Source organism: Somniosus microcephalus, unplaced genomic scaffold, assembly GCF_052327205.1.
Source record: "Somniosus microcephalus isolate GS21.2 unplaced genomic scaffold, FLI_Smic_1.0 unresolved_chr7, whole genome shotgun sequence".
NCBI classification, from domain to species: domain Eukaryota; kingdom Metazoa; phylum Chordata; class Chondrichthyes; order Squaliformes; family Somniosidae; genus Somniosus; species Somniosus microcephalus.
Window position 1 is genome coordinate 16052812 of NW_028225185.1, and position 24145 is coordinate 16076956.

At 50.0% G+C, this 24145-nt stretch overlaps 1 protein-coding gene across 2 annotated transcripts in view; it reads left to right on the forward strand.

The window, feature by feature from the left end:
- Nucleotides 1–21524: 21524 nt before the first annotated feature.
- LOC147086580 (SMAD family member 6-like) overlaps nt 21525–24145 on the forward strand; it is a 31503-nt gene continuing 28882 nt past the window's right edge. Inside the window, exons 1-2 of one of the 2 annotated variants that reach the window (XM_085978722.1) lie at nt 21525–21769; nt 22341–22914. In XM_085978722.1, coding sequence (XP_085834848.1) covers nt 22476–22914 — 439 coding nt within the window. In that variant the 5' untranslated portion in view covers nt 21525–21769; nt 22341–22475. The remainder of the gene's footprint in view (nt 21770–22340; nt 22915–24145) is intronic. The other variant, XM_085978723.1, reaches the window with a different exon arrangement.

Consider the following 24145-nt stretch of genomic DNA (forward strand, 5'->3'; position numbering starts at 1 on the left):
CAGTGTGTGTCTCTGTGTGTCTGTGTGTCTATGTGTGTCTCTGTGTGTCTATGTGTGTCAGTGTGTGTCTCTGTGTGTCTGTGTGTCTATGTGTGTCTATGTGTGTCTATGTGTGTCTCTGTGTGTCTGTGTGTCTATGTGTGTCTCTGTGTGTCAGTGTCTGTCTCTGTGTGTCAGTGTGTGTCTCTGTGTGTGTCAGTGTGTGTCAGTGTGTGTCTCAGTGTGTGTCAGTGTGTGTCAGTGTGTGTCTCTGTGTGTGTCAGTGTGTGTCAGAGTGTGTCAGTGTGTGTCTCTGTGTGTCAGTGTGTGTCAGTGTGTGTCTCTGTGTGTCAGTGTCTGTCTCTGTGTGTCTCTGTCTGTCAGTGTGTGTCTCTGTCTGTCAGTGTGTGTCTCTGTCTGTCAGTGTGTGTCAGTGTGTGTCTCTGTGTGTCTATGTGTGTCTATGTGTGTGTCTGTGTGTCTATGTGTCTGTCTGTGTGTCAGTGTGTGTCTCTGTGTGTCAGTGTGTCTCTGTGTGTCTGTGTGTCTCTGTGTGTCAGTGTGTGTCTCTATGTGTCTCTGTGTGTCTATGTGTGTCTCTGTGTGTCTCTCTGTGTCTCTCTATGTCTCTCTGTGTCAGTGTGTGTCTCTCTGTGTCAGTGTGTGTCTCTGTGTGTCTCTGTGTGTCAGTGTGTGTCTCTGTGTGTCAGTGTGTGTATCTGTGTGTCTCTGTGTGTCAGTGTGTGTCTCTCTGTGTCTCTGTGTGTCAGTGTGTGTCAGTGTGTCTCTGTCTGTCAGTGTGTGTCAGTGTGTGTCAGTGTGTGTCTCTGTGTGTCAGTGTGTGTCTCTGTGTGTCAGTGTGTGTCTGTGTGTCAGTGTGTGTCTGTGTGTGTGTCTCTGTGTGTCAGTGTGTGTCAGTGTGTGTCAGTGTGTGTCTCTGTGTGTCAGTGTGTGTCTGTGTGTCAGTGTGTGTCTCTGTGTGTGTCTCTGTTTGTCAGTGTGTGTCAGTGTGTGTCTCTGTGTGTCTCTGTGTGTCAGTGTGTGTCTCTGTCTGTCTGTGTGTGTCTCTGTCTGTCTCTCTGTGTCAGTGTGTGTCTCTCTGTGTCTCTGTGTGTCAGTCTGTGTCTCTGTGTCTCTGTCTGTCTCTGCGTGTCAGTGTATGTCAGTGTGTGTCTGTGTGTGTCAGTGTGTGTCTCTGTGTGTCAGTGTGTGTCTCTGTCTGTCTGTGTGTGTCAGTGTGTGTCTCTGTCTGTCTCTCTGTCAGTGTGTGTCTCTGTGTGTCAGTGTGTGTCTCTGTGTGTCTCTGTGTGTCAGTGTGTGTCCCTGTGTGTCTCTGTGTGTCACTGTGTGTCTCTGTGTGTCTCTGTGTGTCTCTGTGCATCTATGTTTGTCAGTGTGTGTCTATGTGTGTCAGTGTGTGTCTCTGTGTGTCAGTGTGTGTCAGTGTGTGTCTCTGTGTCAGTGTGTGTCAGTGTGTGTCTGTGTGTCAGTGTGTGTCTCTCTGTGTCAGTGTGTGTCAGTGTGTGTCTCTGTGTGTCTCTGTGTGTCAGTGTGTGTCTGTGTGTGTCAGTGTGTGTCTCTGTGTGTCAGTGTGTGTCAGTGTGTGTCTGTGTGTGTCTATGTGTGTCTCTGTGTCAGTGTGTGTCTCTGTGTGTCAGTGTGTGTCAGTGTGTGTCTCTGTGTGTCTCTGTCTGTCAGTGTGTGTCTCTGTGTGTCAGTGTGTGTCTCTGTCTGTCAGTGTGTGTCTCTCTGTGCCTGTGTGTCTCTCTGTGTCAGTGTGTGTCTCTGTGTGTCAGTGTGTGTCAGTGTGTGTCAGTGTGTGTCTCTGTGTGTCTCTGTGTGTCAGTGTGTGTCTCTGTGTGTCTATGTATGTCAGTGTGTGTCTCTGTGTGTCAGCGTGTGTCTGTGTGTCTCTCTGTGTCAGTGTGTGTCAGTGTGTGTCTCTGTGTGTCTCTGTGTGTCAGTGTGTGTCTCTGTGTGTCAGTGTGTGTCAGTGTGTGTCTATGTGTGTCTGTGTGTGTCTATGTGTGTCTCTGTGTCACTGTGTGTCTCTGTGTGTCTATGTGTGTCAGTGTGTGTCTCTGTGTGTCTCTGTGTGTCAGTGTGTGTCTCTGTGTGTCAGTGTGTGTCTCTGTCTGTCAGTGTGTGTCTCTCTGTGTCTGTGTGTCTCTCTGTGTCAGTGTGTGTCTCTGTGTGTCAGTGTGTGTCAGTGTGTGTCAGTGTGTGTCTCTGTGTGTCTCTGTGTGTCAGTGTGTGTCTCTGTGTGTCTATGTATGTCAGTGTGTGTCTCTGTGTGTCAGCGTGTGTCTGTGTGTCTCTGTGTGTCAGTGTGTGTCTCTGTGTGTCTCTCTGTGTCTATGTATGTCAGTGTGTGTTTCTGTGTGTCAGCATGTGTCTCTGTGTGTCTCTGTGTGTCAGTGTGTGTCTCTGTGTGTCTCTGTGTGTCTCTGTGTGTCTCTGTGTGTCAGTGTGTCTCTCTGTGTGTCAGTGTGTGTCTCTGTGTGTCAGTGTGTGTCTCTGTGTGTCTCTGTGTGTCAGTGTGTGTCTCTGTGTGTCTATGTATGTCAGTGTGTGTCTCTGTGTGTCAGCGTGTGTCTGTGTGTCTCTGTGTGTCAGTGTGTGTCTCTGTGTGTCTCTGTGTGTCTATGTATGTCAGTGTGTGTCTCTGTGTGTCAGCGTGTGTCTCTGTGTGTCAGTGTGTGTCAGTGTGTGTCTCTGTGTGTCTCTGTGTGTCTCTGTGTGTCAGTGTGTGTCTCTGTGTGTCAGTGTGTGTCTCTGTGTGTCAGTGTGTGTCAGTGTGTGTCTCTGTGTGTCTCTGTGTGTCAGTGTGTGTCTCTGTGTGTGTCTCTGTGTGTGTCTCTGTGTGTCTCTGTGTCAGTGTGTGTCTCTGTGTGTCAGCGTGTGTCTCTGTGTGTCTCTGTGTGTCAGTGTGTGTCAGTGTGTGTCTCTGTGTGTCAGTGTTTGTCTCTGTGTGTCTCTGTGTGTCTATGTGTGTCTATGTGTGTCAGTGTGTGTCTCTGTGTGTCTCTGTGTGTCAGTGTGTGTCTCTGTGTCAGTGTGTGTCTCTGTGTGTCTCTGTGTGTCAGTGTGTGTCTCTGTGTGTCTCTGTGTGTCAGTGTGTGTCTCTGTGTGTCTATGTATGTCAGTGTGTGTCTGTGTGTCAGCGTGTGTCTGTGTGTCTCTGTGTGTCAGTGTGTGTCTCTGTGTGTCTCTGTGTGTCTATGTATGTCAGTGTGTGTCTCTGTGTGTCAGCATGTGTCTCTGTGTGTCTCTGTGTGTCAGTGTGTGTCAGTGTGTGTCTCTGTGTGTCAGTGTGTGTCTCTGTGTGTCTATGTGTGTCTATGTGTGTCAGCGTGTGTCAGCGTGTGTCTCTGTGTGTCTCTGTGTGTCAGTGTGTGTCTCTGTGTCAGTGTGTGTCTCTGTGTGTCTCTGTGTGTCAGTGTGTGTCTCTGTGTGTCAGTGTGTGTCTCTGTGTGTGTCTCTGTGTGTGTCTCTGTGTGTCTCTGTGTGTCTCTGTGTGTCTCTGTGTCAGTGTGTGTCTCTGTGTCAGTGTGTGTCTCTGTCTGTCAGTGTGTGTCTGTGTGTCTCTGTCTGTCAGTGTGTGTCTCTGTGTGTCTCTGTGTGTCAGTGTGTCTCTCTGTGTGTCTATGTGTGTCAGTGTGTGTCAGTGTGTGTCTATGTGCGTCAGTGTGTGTCAGTGTGTGTCTCTGTGTGTCTATGTGTGTCAGTGTGTGTCTCTGTGTGTCTATGTGTGTCAGTGTGTGTCAGTGTGTGTCAGTGTGTGTCTCTGTGTATCTATGTGTGTCGGTGTGTGTCTCTGTGTGTCAGTGTGTGTCTCTGTGTGTCGCTGTGTGTCAGTGTGTGTCTCTGTGTGTCAGTGTGTGTCTCTGTGTGTCGCTGTGTGTCAGTGTGTGTCTCTGTGTGTCAGTGTGTGTCTCTGTGTGTCAGTGTGTGTCTCTGTGTGTCGCTGTGTGTCAGTGTGTGTCTCTGTGTGTCAGTGTGTGTCTCTGTGTGTCGCTGTGTGTCAGTGTGTGTCTCTGTGTGTCAGTGTGTGTCTCTGTGTGTCAGTGTGTGTCAGTGTGTGTCTCTGTGTCTCTCTGTCTGTCACTGTGTGTCAGTGTGTGTCTCTGTGTGTCAGTGTGTGTCTGCCTCTGTCTGTCAGTGTGTGTCTGTCTCTGTCTGTCAGTGTGTATCAGTGTGTGTCTGTCTCTGTCTGTCTATGTGTGTCAGTGTGTGTCTGTGTGTGTCAGTGTGTGTCTCTGTCTGTCAGTGTGTGTCTCTGTGTGTCTCTGTCTGTCTATGTGTGTCAGTGTGCGTCTCTGTGTGTCTATGTGTGTCTCTGTGTGTCAGTGTGTGTCAGTTTGTGTGTCTGTGTGTCAGTGTGTGTCTATGTGTGTCAGTGTGTGTCTACGTGTGTCAGTATGTGTCTCTGTCTGTCTATGTGTCAGTGTGTGTCTCTGTCTGTCAGTGTGTGTCTCTGTGTGTCTATGTGTGTCTCTGTGTGTCTCTGTCTGTCAGTGTGTATCTCTGTGTGTCAGTGTGTGTCTGTGTGTCAGTGTGTGTCTCTGTGTGTCTCTGTCTGTCTGTGTGTCAGTGTGTGTCTCTGTGTGTCTATGTGTGTCTCTGTGTGTCTCTGTCTGTCAGTGTGTGTCTCTGTGTGTCAGTGTGTGTCTCTGTGTGTCAGTGTGTGTCTCTGTGTGTCTCTGTGTGTCAGTGTGTGTCTCTGTGTGTCTCTGTGTGTCTCTGTCTGTCAGTGTGTGTCTCTGTGTGTCAGTGTGTGTCTCTGTGTGTCTATGTGTGTCAGTGTGTGTCTCTGTGTCTCTGTGTGTCAGTGTGTGTCTCTGTGTCAGTGTGTGTCTCTGTGTGTCTATGTGTGTCAGTGTGTGTCTCTGTGTGTCTCTGTGTGTCAGTGTGTGTCTCTGTGTGTCAGTGTGTGTCTCTGTGGTCTCTGTGTGTCTCTGTGTGTCTCTGTCTGTCAGTGTGTGTCTCTGTGTGTCTCTGTGTGTCAGTGTGTGTCTCTGTGTGTCTCTGTGTGTCAGTGTGTGTCTCTGTGTGTCTCTGTCTGTCAGTGTGTGTCTGTCTGTCAGTGTGTCTCTCTCTGTGTCAGTGTGTGTCAGTGTGTCCCTGTGTGTGTCCCTGTGTGTGTCTATGTGTGTCTATTTTTCTGTGTGTGTGTGTGTATGTGTGTCTCTGTATCTGTGTTTCTGTGTGTGGGGAGTGCCTGAGATCCCCCTTATCACTCGCAAATTCCCTTCTCAGATTAAAGGGACACCCTCCGTACGGTGGACAGCCAACAATCTCGGGAAGCAAGCCCGTAAATCCACCTCCCCCTCAGGAAATGCCATCAGTGTCATCGCAACAGAAGGAGCGGCCTCTCCCCCTTAGGGGAGCAATGAAACGTTTAACACGCTCAGCTTTCGCTGTGTGTGCGGGGAGTGGGGAGGGGGTTGCGGGAGAGAGGAGGGTCGAGCAAGGCGCTGCCCCTTTAAGTGGCCGTGCTGTCTCCCTGCCCCCCCTGCCTCTGGGCAGAGCATTCCTTCCCTGAGCACACTCAGTATTTCCAGCCTCCATCGGCTCTCCACTGGCGCCACACACCAGACCTCAACAATAGCAGTTTGACTCAATGCACAGCGCACAGTCTCTGCTCTCCCCGCCGCCCCCAGTCAAATAACTCAGACAGGATTCCAACACCCCTCCTATTGAGAGAGAGAGATATATATTTTAAATCTTATTATTACTTGCTGCTTTCAAAGCTCCTGTTTAGTTAAACACAACCCCCCCCCCCCCCACCGCCATGCTCGCTGCTGAATGAAACTTCAATGACTCCGGCAGCATCGGGTTTTTGGCAGGTTTCTCACACTGGGAAGTTTGGAGTCAGCCAACTCTCAGCGCTGGGGAAGCAGGGGGAGAGATCGTGGGATGGGTGCCCAGGGCAGGCTGCTCCCTGTTTACCAGGGCAGAGTGAACGCAGACACAGCTCAATTCAACACCTCCCTCCCTCTCTTTCCTTCCGTTACTTCTCCTCCCCCTCCCTCCCTCCCTCCCTCTCTCCCTTTCTTTCCCCTCTCTTTCCCCTTCCCTCTCTCCCTTCTCCCTCCCTCCCTCCCTCTGCCTTCCGTTTTCTCTCTCTCTCCCTTTCTCCTCTTTCCCTCCCTCCTTCTTTTCCCCCTCTCCCCCTCCCTCCGTCCTCCTCCCTCTTTCCCTCCCTCCTTTCCCCACCTTTCTCCATCTCCCTCTCTCTCACTCTGTACCTCCTCGTCCCTTTCCTCTCTCTCTCCCTTTCTCTCTCTCCCCTCCCTCTGTCCTCCTCCCTCTTTCCCTCCCTCCTTTCCCCACCTTTCTCACTCCCCCTCTCTCTCACTCTGTACCTCCTCGTCCCTTTCTCTCTCTCCCCCTCCCTCTGTCCTCCTCCTTCTTTCCCTCCCTCCTTTCCCCACCTTTCTCACTCCCCCTCTCTCTCACTCTGTACCTCCTCGTCCCTTTCTCTCTCTCCCCCTCCCTCTGTCCTCCTCCCTCTTTCCCTCCCTCCTTTCTCCACCTTTCTCACTCTCCCCCTCTCTCACTCTGTACCTCCTCGTCCCTTTCCTCTCTCTCTCTCCCTTTCTTTCTCTCCCCCTCCCTCTGTCCTCCTTCTTTCCCTCTCTCTCCCTTTCTCCTCTTTCCCTCCCTCCTTTCCCCCTTTTCTCACCCTCTCTACCTCACACTGTCTCCCCTCCTCCCTTTTCCCTCTCTCACCTTCCCTTCCTCTCTTATTCATTCCTCTCTTTTCAAATGTTGCATCACTTGGACGGAATACAGCAAAACTGTCAGAATTGATGGCCCAGCTGCCTGGGATCAATTAATTTGAGGGATTTGGTTCTGTCATAAACCAATAAACATTATCCCACCATCCAAGTTAAGGATGTGAGAAAACAGATGTTGCTCGACTGGCAGTAGCTTCCAGCTTCTCTCTGACGCAATGCTTCTTGCCTTGATATTATATGTAAGAAGTCACACAACACCAGGTTATAGTCCAACAGCTTTATTTGAAATCACAAGCTTTCGGCGCACTGCTCCTTCATCAGGTGAAGTGGAGAGATGCATAAAGACACAGCATATATAGTCAGAGAATAATGCCAGATGTTTACAGGTAATCTTTCTAACTGCCATTTATCACACCTCAGCAGAGAGATAATCACAGCAATCAAAGGTGTGAATGGTGTCCAAACAGGTCAGTCAGTCAGGTGTGATAAATGGCAGTTGGCAAGATTACCTGTAAACATCTGACATTATTCTCTGACTATATAAGCTGTGTCTTTATGCATTTCTCCACTTCACCTGACGAAGGAGCAGCGCTCCAAAAGCTTGTGATTTCAAATAAAGCTGTTGGACTATAACATGGTGTTGTGTGACTTCTTACATTTGTCCACCCCAGTCCAACTCCGGCATCTCCACACCATTGATATTATATGATTGCTCACCATCACACTTCCATCCCTCCTAAGCTCCTGCTCTGCAGTCCTACACTCTTCCCCCTACCTGCATACTCATCAAGATTCATTGCACCAACAACAACCTGCATTTATATAGCCCCGTTAACATAGTAAAACGTCCCAAGGCGCTTCACAGGAGCGATTATCAAACAAAATTTGACACCGAGCCACATAAGGAGATATTAGGACAGGTGACTAAAAGCTTGGTCAAAAAGGGAGGTTTTAAGCAGCGTCTTAAAGGAGGAGAGAGAGGTGGCGAGGCGAAGAGGATTGGGGAAGAAATTCTAGAGCTTAGGGACTAGACGGCTGAAGGCGCGGCTGCCATTGGTGGAGCGAAGGAAGTGGGCAAGAGGCCAGAGTTGGAGGAACATGGACCTGCCACATAAATACTGTGGCAACAAGAGCAGGTCAGAGGCTGGGTATTCTGCGGCGAGTGTCTCACCTCCTGACTCCCCAAAGCCTTTCCACCATCTACAAGGCACAAGTCAGGAGTGTGATGGAATACTCTCCACTTGCCTGGATGAGTTGCAGCTCCAACAACACTCGAGAAGCTCGACACCATCCAGGACAAAGCTGCCCGCTTGATTGGAACCCCGTCCACCACCTTAAACATCCACTCCCTCCACCACCGGCGCACCATGGCTGCAGTGTGCACCATCTACAAGATGCACTGCAGCAACTCGCCAAGGCTTCTTCGGCAGCACCTCCCAAACCCGCCACCTCTTCCACCTAGAAGGACAAGGGCAGCAGGCGCGCGGGAACACCACCACCTCCAAGTTCCCCTCCAAGTCACACACACCATCCCGACTTGGAAATATATCGGCCGTTCCTTCATCATCGCTGGGTCAAAATCCTAGAACTCCCTCCCTAACAGCGCTGTGGGAGCACCTTCACCACACGGGACTGCAGCGGTTCAAGAAGGCGGCTCACCACCACCTTCTCAAGGGGCAATTAGGGATGGGCAATAAATGCCGGCCTCGCCAGCGACATGCAAGAACTAATTAAAAAAAAGTAGAGTCCTGGAATGTGTTGTAGGGCTGGCTCTATTTCCTTCTTGCGCGGGATCCCAATACTGTGGAACTCCTCATCTCCCTCAGTCTTCCCTTCTCCACAGCCGGTGTCACCTAACCAGTGAAACCCCTTTCATCTCATCTCTTTTGCTTTTTCCAATCTTAGTGGTGCGCTGGTTGCAGGCTGGTCGGCCCTGTTACAGAAAAGAGAGAACTTGTATTTGGAACTAATGGCAGTTGATACTTGAGTCAATTGTTAATTTTGACCAATGATATTAAGGGATATGGGGCAAAGGCGGGTATACGGAACAGGCTTGAGGGGCTAAATGGCCTCTTCCTGTTCCTACATTCCTGTGTATCTGTCCCTATCCTTGTAACCTCCTCCAGCCCCTTCAACCATCCGAGATCTCTGCGCTCCTCCAATTCTGGCCTCTTGAGCATCCCCCCGATTTCCATCGCTCCACCATTGGCGGCCGTGCCTTCAGCCGCCCGGGGCCCCGAGCTCTGGAATTCCCTCCCTAAACCTCTCCGCCGCTCTACCTCGCTCTCCTCCTTTAAGACGCTCCTTAAACCAAGCAGCTGCCCGAATAATCTCCTTACGTGGCTCGGTGTCAAATTTTGTTTCCTAGCGCTTCCGTGAAGCGCCTTGGGAAGTTTACCTACGTTAAAGGCGCTTTATTAAATATATAAGGGGTTAGAAATTGGGTATCGGCCATTTTGGGGCGCTAATATCGGCCGGGCGCAAAGTTTAGCGCCTGGTGCTAATTATCGCCTCCGACTACAAAATTCGCCTCTGTCGCCCCCTGGAGGTGATTTGAGTGCTAAATCAGGCGCTACACACCTCTCTCAAGGCGTTAACGCCGAGGAGCGAGGCGCTACCTCAGAGCGCTGGCGAAGCTCATGTGATGTCAGTCAGCAATGGAACACAGACACACTGGCGCCGGCCAGTTCTTAAAGGGGAGGGTCGGTCTTGCTCTCCATCCACATCCTGCTCATTGCAGCCTTGAATCTCGGCCTGGAGAGACCTGTACATCAAATCTGCTGGAAAGAACAATGGAGAGGCCCAGGGAAAGAGCTCGGCACTTAGGAACCTCAAAAGAGGTGCTGAGGGCCAAAAGCTCCTTAGGACAGCGTTAAATCTCTCCAGGCGTCTCTCTCCCTCTCAACATGCGTGTACCAAAAATTTTGCCGACAAGAAAAGGCAGGAAGCGACCGCCTTTAAATAGCGCTCCCCCCTCCCCAGCCCCTTCCCGACTGCAAAAACGTTCCCCCTCTGCTTGTCGTTGCTAGCGGCAGGCGGAAAGGCAGGGGGCGCCACTCAATATCCGGTCTGGGGGGCCGCTACACGTTCGACTGATGTCACGATCTGCGGGCGCAGGAAAGCATGGCGATCATGTTTAGCGCCACCACAGAATGTCTGGTCAATTTCGCGAGCGGCGCTGAAATCGGCGCTAAGTTCCTAGGGGGAAAAATTCAGTTGTTTGCGCCTCCCGTTAGAAGAGGGCGCTAATGGGGCGCAAAGCAACTAGCGCCCGGGCGCGGCGATATTTGCACCGCTCGTGAAATTAACTAGACATTTTGCGGCGGCGCTAAACGCTACCGCCACGATCTCCTGCGCCGGCAGATCATGACGTCAGCCGAGTGCGCAACGCCCCGGTAGCGCCCCGGACCGGATATTGAGTGGCGCCCCCTGCCTTACCGCCTGCCGCTAGCAACGACAGGTTGCGGGGAGCGTTTTGCAGTCAGGAAGGGACTGGGGGAGCGCTATTTAAAGGTGACCACTTCCTGCCTTTTTTTGTCGGTGACATTTTTGCACCACGCATTCTGAGAGAGAGAGAGAGAGACTTCTGGAGAGATTCAACGCTGTGTGAAGGAGGTTTGGGGACTGAGCAGCACTTTGCAGGTGCATTTTGATCTGACCTTCCTTGCTTCGCCAGCGCTCTGAGGTAGCGCCTCGCTCCTCGGCCTTAAGAGAGGTGTGTAGCGCCGGATTTAGCGCTCCAATCACCTCCAGGGGCGATAAAAGCCAAGTTTGCCGTCGGAGGCGATGATTAGCGCCAGGCGCTAAACTTTGCGCACGGCCGATAATGGCGCCCCAAACGGGGGCGATACTGAATTTTTCCCCCCTAGCGTCCCCCCCCGGAGGCGCTAACGGGAGGTGCTGAGCAACCAAATTTTCCCCCCTAGGTGTTGTATTTATATAGCGCCTTTCACGACTTCAAGATGTCCCAAGATGCTTTACAGCCAATGAAGTGCTTTTGAAGTACTGTCACTGTTGCCGAGACTTGTGCGACCAGTCGCCCTCTTCAATGCTGCTCAGTGATGTTACCAGTCAAACTTCCATTGAGCAGGATTGTGGAGACAGCATTGAGTGCCACAAGTGGCTTAGAGACTACTTCATTCAAGTGATGCCCCCTCCCTCACCAAGTTTTACATCAAGTAGTATTTAGAATCTAAGCCTAAAAATATCCGTATGGGTTATTTTCTTAAGACATTTTTCTCGTCATGAAAGACAGGGTTGAACAGTGGGTTAGTGTGTTGCCCATTCACTTCAGGGATCGAGGTTTATGTCCAGCTCGGAACTGATGGTCTGAAAGTCTTCTCTTGTCTGATACACGCCCAGTGCCAGTACTGAGGGAGCGCTGCGCTGTCGGAGGTGCCGACTTTCGGATGAGACGTTAAACCGAGGCCCCGGTCTGCTCTCTCGGGTGGATGTAAAAGATCCCACGGCCACTATTGGAAGAAGAGCAAGGGGGGAGTTCTCCCCGGTGTCCTGGGGCCAATATTTATCCCTTACATTGCTGTTTCTGGGAGCTTGCTGTGTGCAAATTGGCTGCCGCGTTTCCTATATTACAACAGTGACCACACTTCAAAAAAAGTACTTCATTGGCTGTAAAGCGCTTTGGGACATCCTGAGGTTGCGAAAGGCGCTGGAGAAATGCAAGTTCTTTCTACTAAGTCCCTAGAGAGGGGCTTGAACCCACAGATTTTTGATGGAGAGGCAAGAACGTGACTATCGTAGGTTCTATTGCAGTGTGACCCTCCCCATGATAGCAACACCAAGCTCAAAATTGCTGAAAAAATGCTCTTTGATAGCATCACAGTGAAGGATGTCAATCAATTTATAAAATTCAGTATATCGTAAGAACATAAGAATTAGGAGCAGGAGTCGGCCATTCGGCCCCTCGAGCCTGCTCCGCCATTCAATAAGATCATGGCTGATCTTCGACCTCAACTCCACTTTCCCGCCCGATCCCCATATCCATCGATTCCCCATGAGTTCAAAAATCTATCGATCTCAGCCTTGAATCACAGAAACCCCACAGTGCAGATAGAGGCCATTTCGGCCCATCGAGCCTGCACCAACACATATCCCACCCGATCCCCGTAACCCCTACACCAACACATATCCCACCCTATCCCTGTAACCCCACGTATTTAATCCCCCTAACACTAAGGGTCAATTTATCATAGCCAATCAACCTAACCTGCACATCTTTGGACTGTGGGAGGAAACCGGAGCACCCGGAGAAAACACACGCAAACACGGGGAGAATGTGCAAACTCCACACAGACAGTCACCTGAGGCTGGATTCGAACCCGGGTCCCTGGCGCTGTGAGGCAACAGTGCTAACCACTATGCCACCGTGCTCCCCGACTGAGCCTCCACAGCCCTCTGGGGCAGAGAATTCCAAAGATTCACCGCCCTCTGAGTGAAGAAATTCCTCCTCATCTCAGTCCAAAATGGCCGACCCCTTATCCTGAGACTGTGACCCCTGGTTCTAGACTCTCCAGCCAGGGGGAAACAGCCTCTCAGCATCTACCTTGTCAATCCCCCTCAGAATCTTACATGTTTCAATGAGATCACCTCTCATTCTTCTAAACTCCAGAGAGTATAGGCCCAGTCTACTCAATCTCTCCTCAAAGGACAATTCTCTTTATCCCAGGGATCAATCTAGTTCTAGCAGTTGTAAGTATTATTTCTCTGACTGCCAACCCCTGATTCAAATACCTCAGTAGCACGCAGCTGGGTGCCCCCAAGATCAGTGGAAGATGATCAGTTGGCTTATGTTAGTCAACTCTGTCTTTGGTTTAATTGACATTTCAATCTCTCTGGTTAATGCAATAATACCGTTTGACGCAAGAAAACTACTAGGCACTTGGTCTAAGCGTTAAACAAAGCTTTAATCAACTGTTTTACAACATGGAGGTCCAGTTGTGTCCTTCACTAGTTCCTGTTAAGAATGTCCTGCGCAAGCTGGGCCCGTGCCCGAGTATTTATACTCACCCTGGACAGCGCCACCCGTAGGCCGCTCAGTATTATTTCATAAGTCTGTCTTCCATGAATGACTGATTCATGTCACCGTTCATCAACATCCTGGGGGTCACCATTGACCAGAAACTTAACTGGACCAGCCACATAAATACTGTGACAACAAGAGCCGGTCAGAGGCTGGGTATTCTGCGGCGAGTGTCTCACCTCCTGACTCCCCAAAGCCTTTCCACCATCTACAAGGCACAAGTCAGGAGTGTGATGGAATACTCTCCACTTGCCTGGATGAGTGCAGCTCCAACAACACTCAAGAAGCTCAACACCATCCAGGACAAAGCAGCCCGCTTGATCGGCACCCCATCCATCGCCTTAAACATTCACTCCCTCCACCACCGGCGCACTGTGGCTGCAGTGTGGACCATCTAGAAGATGCACTGCAGCAACTCGCCAAGGCTTCTTCGGCATCACCTCACAAACCCGCGACCTCTTCCACCTAGAAGGACAAGGGCAGCAGGCGCGTGGGAACACCGCCACCTCCAAGTTCCCCTCCAAGTCACACACCATCCTGACTTGGAAATATATCGGCCGTTCCTTCATCGTCGCTGGGTCAAAATCCTGGAACTCCCTCCCTCACTTATAATAATCAATAATCAACTTTATTGTCATTGTTAGTGCACAAGTGCAGTACAACGAAATGTAGGCTTGCGGCTCCCGAGAGTGTACATTTAGATTAAGACATTTAAACATTCAACATTCATTTGTCTTGTAATGCATTAACATGAACATAACCATAATAAAGTGCATTGGCAGATGTGCAGGCTTTAGAGTTTATTTGTGGAGTTCAGTAGGATGACAGCCCTGGGAAAGAAGCTGTTCCTAAATCTGGTCGTTCGGGTGCGAATGCATCTGTAGCGTCTCCCAGATGGCAGGAGGGCGAACAGACTGTGGCTGGGGTGGGTAGGGTCTTTGATGATGGTCCGTGACCTCCGTAAACAACGTTTCTGGTAGATGTTCTCTATGGTCGGTAGCCGGGTGCCGGTAATGCGTTGGGCACTAACAGCACTGTGGGAGCACCTTCACCACACGGACTGCAGCGGTTCAAGAAGGCGGCTCACCACCACCTTCTCAAGGGGCGATTAGGGATGGGCAATAAATGCCGGCCTTGCCAGCGACGCCCACATCCCAAATGCGAATTTTTAAAAAACTGTGATTAATTCACTCGTCTGGTGCACAAGTCTGCAGGAAAGATGCCTGAAAGCACAATAAACTTCCAAAATAGCTGTTCCACAGCCAAGGCATCTTTTAACCTCTCGCCTCGGCCTCTCGTCCACCTGACTCCTGCCCCGAGCCAAAATCAGGCCTGAAGCTTTGATACATACTCTGGACTCAGGAGCAAGGAAGAAAAGAATGGGAGGGAAGACGAGATCAGGAAGTGGTGGCGAGTGATGTGCTCGCTGACCTACATTGGCCCCCGGTCACCCTCGTCCTCCAATCCCTCCATGGCCCTCGCCGCCCTCCCTCTCTAGAGTTTTGTTAACCAAAGGTATGAAGGGATATGGGGCAAAGGCGGGTAAGATGGAGTTAGGTCGCAGATCAGCCATGACCTAATGGTGGAACAGGCTCGAGGGGCTGAATGGCCTCCTCCTGTTCCTATGTATCTATCCCTATCTCTGTAACCGCCTCCAGCCCCGCCACCCTCCAAGATCTCTGCCCTCCTCCAACTCTGGCCTCTTGTCCATGCCCGATTTCCATCGCTCCACCATCGGCGGCCGTGCCTTCAGCTGCCCAGGGCCCCGGACCCTAAGTTCTGGAATTCCCTCCCTAAACCTCGCGACCTCTTTAAGATGTTCCTTAAAAACCCGCCTCTGTGACCCAGCTTTTGGTCACCTTGTCCTAATATCTCCTTACGTGGCTCGGCGTCAACCTTTGTTTCATTACACTCCTATGAAGCGGCTGGAGGCGTTTAACCACGTTAACGGCGCTGCATAAATGCAAAAATTGTCGTTGTTGTTGAATCAGCAAACTTAGAGGTTAAAGCCTATGGGAGGACGAGAATACCAAGGAAGGTGAGATGTTCCACAGCTTTGAGGTCCTGGGAGAGAATGAACGAAGTAACAACAGAAAATGCTGGAGAAACTCAACCGGCCAGGGCAACATCCGTGGAGAGGGAAACAGAGTCAGCGTTTTCAGGTCGAAACCCTTCGTCAGAACTGAGAAAAAAAGCAGGAAATGAAACAGATGAAGAAAAGCAAGTTTGGGGGGCTTAATCTGTTCCATTTCCTGCTTTTTTTCTCAGTCCGGACTGACGTAATAACACTCACTACGCACTTGGATTGAGCATAAAGCAAGGCTTTAATCAACTTGTTTCAGAACATGGAGGTCTAGTTGTACTTCACTAGTTCCTTGTCTTACAAAATGTCCCTGAGCAAGCTGGGCCCACGCCCGAGTATTTATACTCCTTGGACGGCGCCACCAGCTGGCCGTCCAGCGTTATTTCATGAGTCGTTTCTTGATGATGATGAGATTTATAACACTGACGAAGGGTTTCGACCTGAAACGTTGACTCTGTTTCTCTCTCCACGGATGCTGCCCTGGCCGGCTGAGTTTTTCCAGCGTCTTCTGGTGTTATTTCGGATTTCCAGCATCCGCAGTATTTTGCCATCGAGAGAATGAGTGAGTGAGACTGGGAGATGTTGTAACGTCTTGATTGCAACACAGCGAGAATCCTCTTGCTATATATAACTCACAAATAACTACCGTCGGGGAGACGGGACAGGTTTACACCATGACAAAGAACTGGAGACGAAAAATGCGCCGCGAGTATTGTGTTTTTTTTTTTGAAAAGCGGCCCCCAGGAATATTATAAAAATACTTCCACTGAATGGAGCGCCAAACCATTAACAGCTTAGGAAGTGGGCTGGGTAGGACGTAAAAACAATTTGCTTCAATCGACTATAAATAATCCCAACTGGATTTCTTTTCTTCAACAAACGAAGGAAATCGCGGAACACAAGGCTTGAATGGCCCGAATTCAGTCATAAACTGGACAAATAAATACCTAGTAGTGTTACATCACTCGCGGGCAAAGTCCCTCGAATCCCTCGATTCATAAAATACAATAGCACTCAAAAAAACCAAACAAACAGCCAGTTGCTTAGAGTGCCCAATGGCTCAGTGAGTAGAGGCACCGCTCCGCCGAGTGTGATATTGAACCATACTGGTAGCATAATGGTTCCCTTACTGGGCTAGTAATCCTAGAGGCTCTGGGCGAATGATCCGGTTAGACGCGAGTTCAAATCCCACCTCGGCAGCCGGGGAATTTACATTCAATTCACGAACCTGTTGCAAAAAAAAAACATCTGGGTTCACTCATGCCACTTTTAGGGAACGGAAATCTGCCATCCTTACCCCGGTCTGGGGCCTATATGTGACGCCAGACCCTCAGCGATGGGGTTGACTCTTAACTGCCCCGCTGAAATTGTCATAGGCAACTAGCGATGCCCACATCCCAGGAATTAAAAAAGAAAATTGCTGGTCTCTGCTGTCATTGGATCTCAACTGGGGGTAAATCCCCCGATCCCTGGTCTGTGCTGGTTCCCTGATGGTTTACCAGGGAAATCCCCCGATCCCTGGTCTGTGCTGGTTCCCTGATGGTTTACCGGGGAAATCCCCCCATCCCTGGTCTGTGCTGGTTCCCTGATGGTTTACCGGGGAAATCCCCCGATTCCTGGTCTGTGCTGGTTCCCTGATGGTTTACCGGGGAAATCCCCCCATCCCTGGTCTGTGCTGGTTCCCTGATGGTTTACCGGGGAAATCCCCCCATCCCTGGTCTGTGCTGGTTCCCTGATGGTTTACCGGGGAAATCCCCCGATTCCTGGTCTGTGCTGGTTCCCTGATGGTTTACCGGGGAAATCCCCCGATCCCTGGTCTGTGCTGGTTCCCTGATGGTTTACTGGGAAAATCCACCGATCCCTGGTCTGTGCTGGTTCCCTGATGGTTTACCGGGGAAATCCCCCAATCCCTGGTCTGTGCTGGTTCCCTGATGGTTTACCGGGGAAATCCCCCAATCCCTGGTCTGTGCTGGTTCCCTGATGGTTTACCGGGGAAATCCCCCAATCCCTGGTGACATGAATCAGTCACTCATGAAAGAAAGGCTTATGAAATAATACTGAGCGGCCTACGGGTGGCGCTGTCCAGGGAGAGTATAAATACTCGGGCACGGGCCCAGCTTGCGCAGGACATTCTTAACAGGAACTAGTGAAGGACACAACCAGACCTCCATGCTGTAAAACAGTTGATTAAAGCTTTGTTTAACGCTTAGACCAAGTGCCTAGTAGTTTTCTTACATCACCTGGTCTGTGCTGAGGCCCTGATGGTTTAGAACATAAGAATTAGGAGCAGGAGTCAGCCATTTGGCCCCTCGAGCCTGCTCCGGCCATTCAATACGATCATGGTTGATCTTCGACCTCAACTCCACTTTCCTGCCCGATCCCCATATCCCTTGATTCCCCGAGAGTCCAAAAATCTATCGATCTCAGCCTTGAATATACTCAACGACTGAGCCTCCACAGCCCTCTGGGGCAGAGAATTCCAAAGATTCACCGCCCTCTGAGTGAAGAAATTCCTCCTCATCTCAGTCCTAAATGGCCGACCCCTTATCCTGAGACTGTGACCCCTGGTTCTAGACTCTCCAGCCAGGGGGAAACAGCCTCTCAGCATCGACCCTGTCAATCCCTCTCAGAATCTTACATGTTTCAATGAGATCACCTCTCATTCTTCTCAACTCCAGAGAGTATCGGCCCAATCTCTTCTCATAGGACGACCCTCTGTGCTGAGTCCCTGATGGTTTACTGGGTAAATCCCCAGATCACTGGTCTGTGCTGAGTCCCTGATGGTTTACTGGGTAAATCCCCAGATCACTGGTCTGTGCTGAGTCTCTGATGGGTTGGTGACTAAACATACGAGCCTCTTAGTTCTAGACTTTGACTTTGTTTGTTTCTGTGGTCTGTGGTCAGCCTGGAGCCGCGCGTGACTTACATTAGAAGCGTCTAACTGTCTGACCCAACCATTCATGATTCAGCTCACTTGGCATCTTGAGAATGGGGAGGCCCAGGGTCAGTGGTGGCGGCCACCACCAAGCTGGAGAAGGTGGAGAAGACAATGGGCAAATGAGGAAGCTGTGGTTTAGGCGACGCCAGCCTTGTAGATTGTTGGGAGGGAGGGAGGGGAGTCCGAGGGAGGTGAGGAGTTCCACAGTTTTGAGGTCTTGGAATGGAATTAGTAGGAGACAGGGAGATGAGCCTTGATTTCAACACTTTGGAGATTGAGGGAGGAGGAAAAGATTGTAGGGCGGGACATTTTGAGGTTGGCTGGGGTGCCGGAAATAGAGAGAAATTGTGTTAGAAATAAAATTAATGAATGTCTATCTCTGTAACCTCCTACAACCCTCCAAACACTATGTGGGCCTCCAATTCTGGCCTCTTGTGCATCCCCCGATTTCCATCGCTCCACCATTGGTGGCCGTGCCTTCAGCCGCCTGGGCCCCGAGCTCTAGAATTCCCTCCCTAAACCTCTCCGCCTCTCTCTCCTCCTTTAAGACGCTCCTTAAAACCAACCTCTTTGACCAAGCACTTGGTCACCTGACCTAATATCTCCTGACGTGGCTCGGTGTCAAACATTTTTCTGATAATCGCTCCTCTGAAGTGCCTTGGGACGTTTTACTACGTTAAAGGCGCTGTATAAATGCAAGTTGTTGTTGTAGGTAGTCATTAACATAACATTTTCTTCTTAGGCAGTCCCTCATCAGGTGACTGATGGGTCCAATGCGGGCCCTACAGTCTCTGTCACAGGTGGGGCAGACGGTGGTTGAAGGGGCGGGTGGGTGAGGTGCTTGGGTTGACGTGCGCTCCTAGCGCTGCCTGCGCTTGGCTTCTGCCTGCTCCCGGCGAAGAGACTCGAGGTGTTCGGCGCCTTCCCGGATGCTTCTCCTCCACTTTGTGCGGTCTTGGGCCAGGGATTCCCAGGTGTCGGTGGGGATGTTGCACTTTTTTCAAGGAGGCTTTGAGAGTGTCCTTGAAGCGTTTCCTCTGCCCACCTGGGGCTCTCTTGCCGTGTCGGAGCTCCGAGTAGAGCGCTTGTTTTGGGAGTCTCGTATGGAGCATGTGGATGATGTGGCCCGTCCATCGGAGCTGATCGAGCGTGGTCAGAGCTTCGATGCTGGGGATGTTGGCCTGAGCGAGAACACCAATGTCGGTGCGCCTATCCTGCCAATGAATTTGCAGGATCTTGCAGAGGCAGCGTTGGTGGTACCTCTCCAGTGCTTTGAGGTGCCTGCTGTACATGGTCCATGTCTCTGAGGCATATAGCAGGGCGGGTATCACTGCTGCTCTGTAGATCATGAGCTTGGTGCCGGGTTTGAGGTCCTGGTCTTCAAACACTCTCTTCCTCAGGCGACCGAAGGCTGCACTGGCACATTGAAGGCGGTGTTGGGCTTCGTCATAACATATTTATGATTAACATAACATGAAAAGAAAGATGTGAAAAGAGCCCCAGCGCACCTTACCCATGAGATCCTGCAACCTCATCCTTCTCAACCACTAACAACGCTGCAACAACTTGTACTTATATTGCACCTTTAACACGGAAAAACATCCCAAAGTGCCTCACAGAAGGTAATGAAATATAATGGACTCTGAGCCAGCGAAGGGGACATCAGGTTGAGACTTGATTTTGATAGGAGCCTTGAGTGAGTAGACAGAGGAGATCATTGGAGAGGGCTGGCTCCGGAGAGGAAGGGCTCAGCGTTGTCAATGATTGTACATGGGAACCTCTTCTATAAATTATTTCCATTCCCTTCAACAGCATGAACAGAGGAACATAGGAACAGGAGGAGGCCATTCAGCCCCTCGAACCTGTTCCGCCATTCAATGAGATCATGGCTGATCTGTGACCTAACTCCATCTACCTGCCTTTGCCCCGCATCCCTCAATACCTTTGGTTAACAAAAAGCTATCGATCTCCGATTTAAAATTAACAATTGATCTAGCATCTAGAGTTCCAAACTTCTCCCACCCTTTGTGTGTAGAAGTGTTTCCTAACTTCACTCCTGAAAGGTCTGGCTCTAATTTTTAGACTCTGCCCCCTAGTCCTAGACTCCCCAGCCAGCGGGAATAATTTCTCTCTCTCTACCCTATCTGTTCCCCTTAATTTCCTGAAAACTTCGATCAGATCACCCCTTAACCTTCTAAATTCCAGTGAATACAACCCTAGTTTGTGTAATCTCTCCTCGTAACTTAACCCTTGGAGTCCGGGTATCATTCTGGTAAACCTACGCTGCCCTCCCTCCAGGGCCAATCTATCCTCCCTAAGGTGTGGGGCCCAGAACTGCTCCCAGTGCTCCAGGTGTGGTCTAACCAGGGCTTTGTACAGCTGCAGCATAACTTCTACCCCCTTGTATTCCAGTCCTCTCGATATAAAGGCCAGCATTCCGTTAGCCTTTCTGACTATTTTCGGTACCTGTTCGTGACATTTTAATGATTTGTGTACCTGGACCCCCCCCCCCGAGTCTCTTTGGACCTCCACTGTTTCTAGCTTTTCACCATTTAGAAAGTACCTTGTTCAATCCTTTTTAGTGGATGCTCAGAACAAATGTAAGAAGTCACACAACCAGGGACCCGGGTTCGAATCCGGCCTCGGGTGACTGTCTGTGTGGAGTTTGCACATTCTCCCCGTGTTTGCGTGGGTTTCCTCCGGGTGCTCCGGTTTCCTCCCACAGTCCAAAGATGTGCGGGTTAGGTTGATTGGCTATGATAAATTGACCCTTAGTGTTAGGGGGATTAAATACGTGGGGTTACGGGGATAGGGTGGGATATGTGTTGGTGTTGGGGTTACGGGGATCGGGTGGGATATGTGTCGGTGCAGGCTCAATGGGCCGAAATGGCCTCTATCTGCACTGTGGGGTTTCTGTGATTCTGTGGGAACACCAGGTTATAGTCCAACAGCTTTATTTGAAGTCACAAGCTTTCGGAGCGCTGCTCCTTCGTCAGGTGAAGTGGAGAGATGCATAAAGACACAGCTTATATAGTCAGAGAATAATGTCGGATGATTACAGGTAATCTTTCTAACTTTTTTTGTCTGTTTTTTGTTTTTCCATTCAGACCCCAGCATCTGCAACATGTGACCCCACCTCATTGTTCTTTGATGTAATGTTTTCCTGACTAACCTGTTTGGACACCATTCACACCTTTGATTGCTGTGATTATCGCTCTGCCGAGGTGTGATAAATGGCAGTTAGAAAGATTACCTGTAATCATCTGACATTATTCTCTGACTATATAAGCTGTGGTGTGGAGATGCCAGAGTTGGACTGGGGTGGACAAATGTAAGAAGTCACACAACACCAGGTTATAGTCCAACAGCTTTATTTGAAGTCACAAGCTTTCGGAGCGCTGCTCCTTCGTCAGGTGAAGTCAGGCAAAGGAGCAGCGCTCGGAAAGCTTGTGATTTCAAATAAAGCTGTTGGACTATAACCTGGTGTTGTGTGACTTCTTACATTTGTCCACCCCAGTCCAACACCGGCATCTCCACACCATGCTCAGAACAAATTAAACTGAACGATAAACCATTTTCCTTAATCCTAACATTGACAAGAAAGAGTTAAGGGGAAAATCCTTTTCCCACCCTCCTTGCTATTGACTTCCACCAACTATTGGGCTGAATGACGGTGCACCAGATCTGACCAATAGGTTCCTTAACACAGCAAGAGGGGGTGGTGCAAAGGGGAGGGGAAAATGTTTGCAAGAGACAGGCGGCGAGGCGAGGGTTGGTTTTTGAGGTCACCCCCCCACCCCCTCCCTGCTTTTCATCAATCTCACCACAGTCGAGGAGAAGAAAAGGGGGTCGGGAGAATGGGTCCTGCGACCGAGGACTTTGAGAGAGAGCAGCGATGCACTGGGAGGGATTGTTGTAACTAGGTCGACAGCGGCGAGGCTCTCGCACAGGATCGGGCCAGGAGAAAGCGAGAGGGGGCTGGGAAAGTGAGTTTCTGTTTATATTTTTGGGGGGCAGGGTTGAGGAGGGGGGAGTTAAAGTGACGTTTATGAAATTGTAAGCTTGTTTCCTAGAAAGGAGTTAAAACGCCCTTTTTAAATATAATGTGACTTTTTTTTAAAACTGAGCAAGGCGAGAGGGGACGGGGATTTATTTCTGAGTGTCTTTTTCTGAGCAAGTAGTATGTTTAACACATTTCTGTCTTGGAAATCAACGTGGGGTTGAACTTGTGTCAATTTCACGTTACTTTTAAAAGGGACGTCAGTTTCAAAAGTTTCAAGACTTGTAAAAAGTTTGAAAACTTTTTAACTTTGTAGTTTAACTTTTTAAAATTTTGTAGTTTAACTTTTTAATTATTTTGTAGTTTAACTTTTTAATTTTGTAGTTTAACTTTTTAATTTTGCAGTTTAACTTTTTAATTTTGCAGTTTAACTTTTTAATTTTGCAGTTTAACTTTTTTAATTTTGTAGTTAACTTTTTAACTTTGCAGTTTAACTGTTTAACTTTGTTCACATTGCAATTTGACTAATTTTCACTTATTCTCCTCACTTTTTTTAGCAGAACTCTCTCCTCTCAATTCCTTTCCCTAATCGCCTGTTTCTTTCTCTCTCTCCTTCCCTCCCTGCTGTTTCTCAACACTCCCAGCTTCTCCCATTTGAATGACTACTTCTGAAACCGTTTCCTGGGCGTCGCATGTTCGGGTCCAGACGGTCTGGTGTTGTCCGGAGACTGTGGAGGAGTCGTTGCCCGGTTGTGAACCCTAGATCAGGAGGAGGAGGAGGTGGAGAGAGTGGCCAGAATGCAGAGGACGCACAGAGCAGCCTGAAGCCAGTCAGCCACTCCTTCTTCAAGAGGCTGAAGGACGAGCAGTTGGAGCTGTTGGCCCGGGCGGTGGAAAGCCGGGGCAGCGACGAGCGCACCGGTTGTGTGCCTTTCCCCAGGAGCGAGCTGCGAATCGGCAGGCACGCTTACAGCCCCCAGGTGCTGTCCTGCAAACTCTTCCGCTGGCCGGACCTGCGGCACCCCCACCAGCTCAAGCGGCTGTGCATCTGTGGCTGTTTCTGGCGGATCTGCGAAGACAATGCCACGGTGTGCTGTAACCCTTACCACTTCAGCAGGCTGTGCGAGCCAGGTAACCCGCGACTTTCAGAAGGCTTTCCATAAGGTCCCGCATGTAAAGTTAAGGCACATGGGATTGGGGGCAAGGTGCTGACTTGGAGAGAGAACTGGTTGGCAGACAGATAGAAACATAGAAGATAGGAGCAGGAGTAGGCCATTTGTCCCCTCGAGCCTGCTCCGCCATTCAATGAGATCATGGCTGATCATCCAAATTCAGTACCCTGTCCCTGCTTTCTCCCCATATCCCTCGATCCCTTTAGCCTTAAGAAATATATCCAACTCCTTCTTGAATATATTTAATGAACTGGCCTCCACCGCCCTCTGTGGCAGAGAATTCCACAGGTTCACCACTCTCTGGGTGAAGAAATTCCTCCCCATTTCAGTCCTAAATGGCTTATCCCAACCAAAGAGTTGGAATAAATGGGTCTTTTTCCGAGTGGCTAGTGGGGTACCGCAGGGATTGGTGCTAGGATCCCAGCTATTCACAATATATATAAATGATCTAGACGAGGGAACTAAATGTAATATCTCCAAGTTTGCAGACGACACAAAGCTGGGTGGGCGTGTGTGCTGTGAGGAGGATGCCGAGAAACTCCAGGATGATTTGGACAGGTTGGGTGATTGGGCAGAAGCATGGCAGAAGCAGTATAATGTGGATAAATGCGAGGTTATCCACTTTGGTGGCAAAAACAGGAAGGCAGATTATTATCTGAACAGCAATAGATTGGGAAAGGCAGAAGTGCAACAAGACCTGGGCGTCCTTGTGCACCAGTCGCTGAAGGTAAGCATGCAGGCGGTTAAGAAGGCAAATGGTATGTTGGCCTTCGTAGCGAGAGGGTTCGAGTGCAGGAGCAAGGATGTCTTGCTGCAGTTGTACAGGACCTTGGTGAGACCACACCTTGAGTATTGTGTGCAGTTTTGGTCACCTTATCTGAGGAAGGATGTTCTTGCCAATGGAAGGAGTTCAGCGAAGATTCACCAGACTGATACCTGGGATGGCAGGAATAACATATGAGGAGAGATTGGGTCGATTGGGCTTGTACTCGCTAGAGTTTAGAAGAATGAGAGGGGATCTCATTGAAACTTATAAAATTCTAACAGGACTAGACAGACTAGATGCAGGAAGGATGTTCCCGATGGCGGGCAGTCCAGAACCAGTGGTCACAGTCTAAGGATAAGGGGTAAGCCATTTAGGACTGAGATGAGGAGGAATTTCTTCACCCAGAGAGTGGTGAACCTGTGGA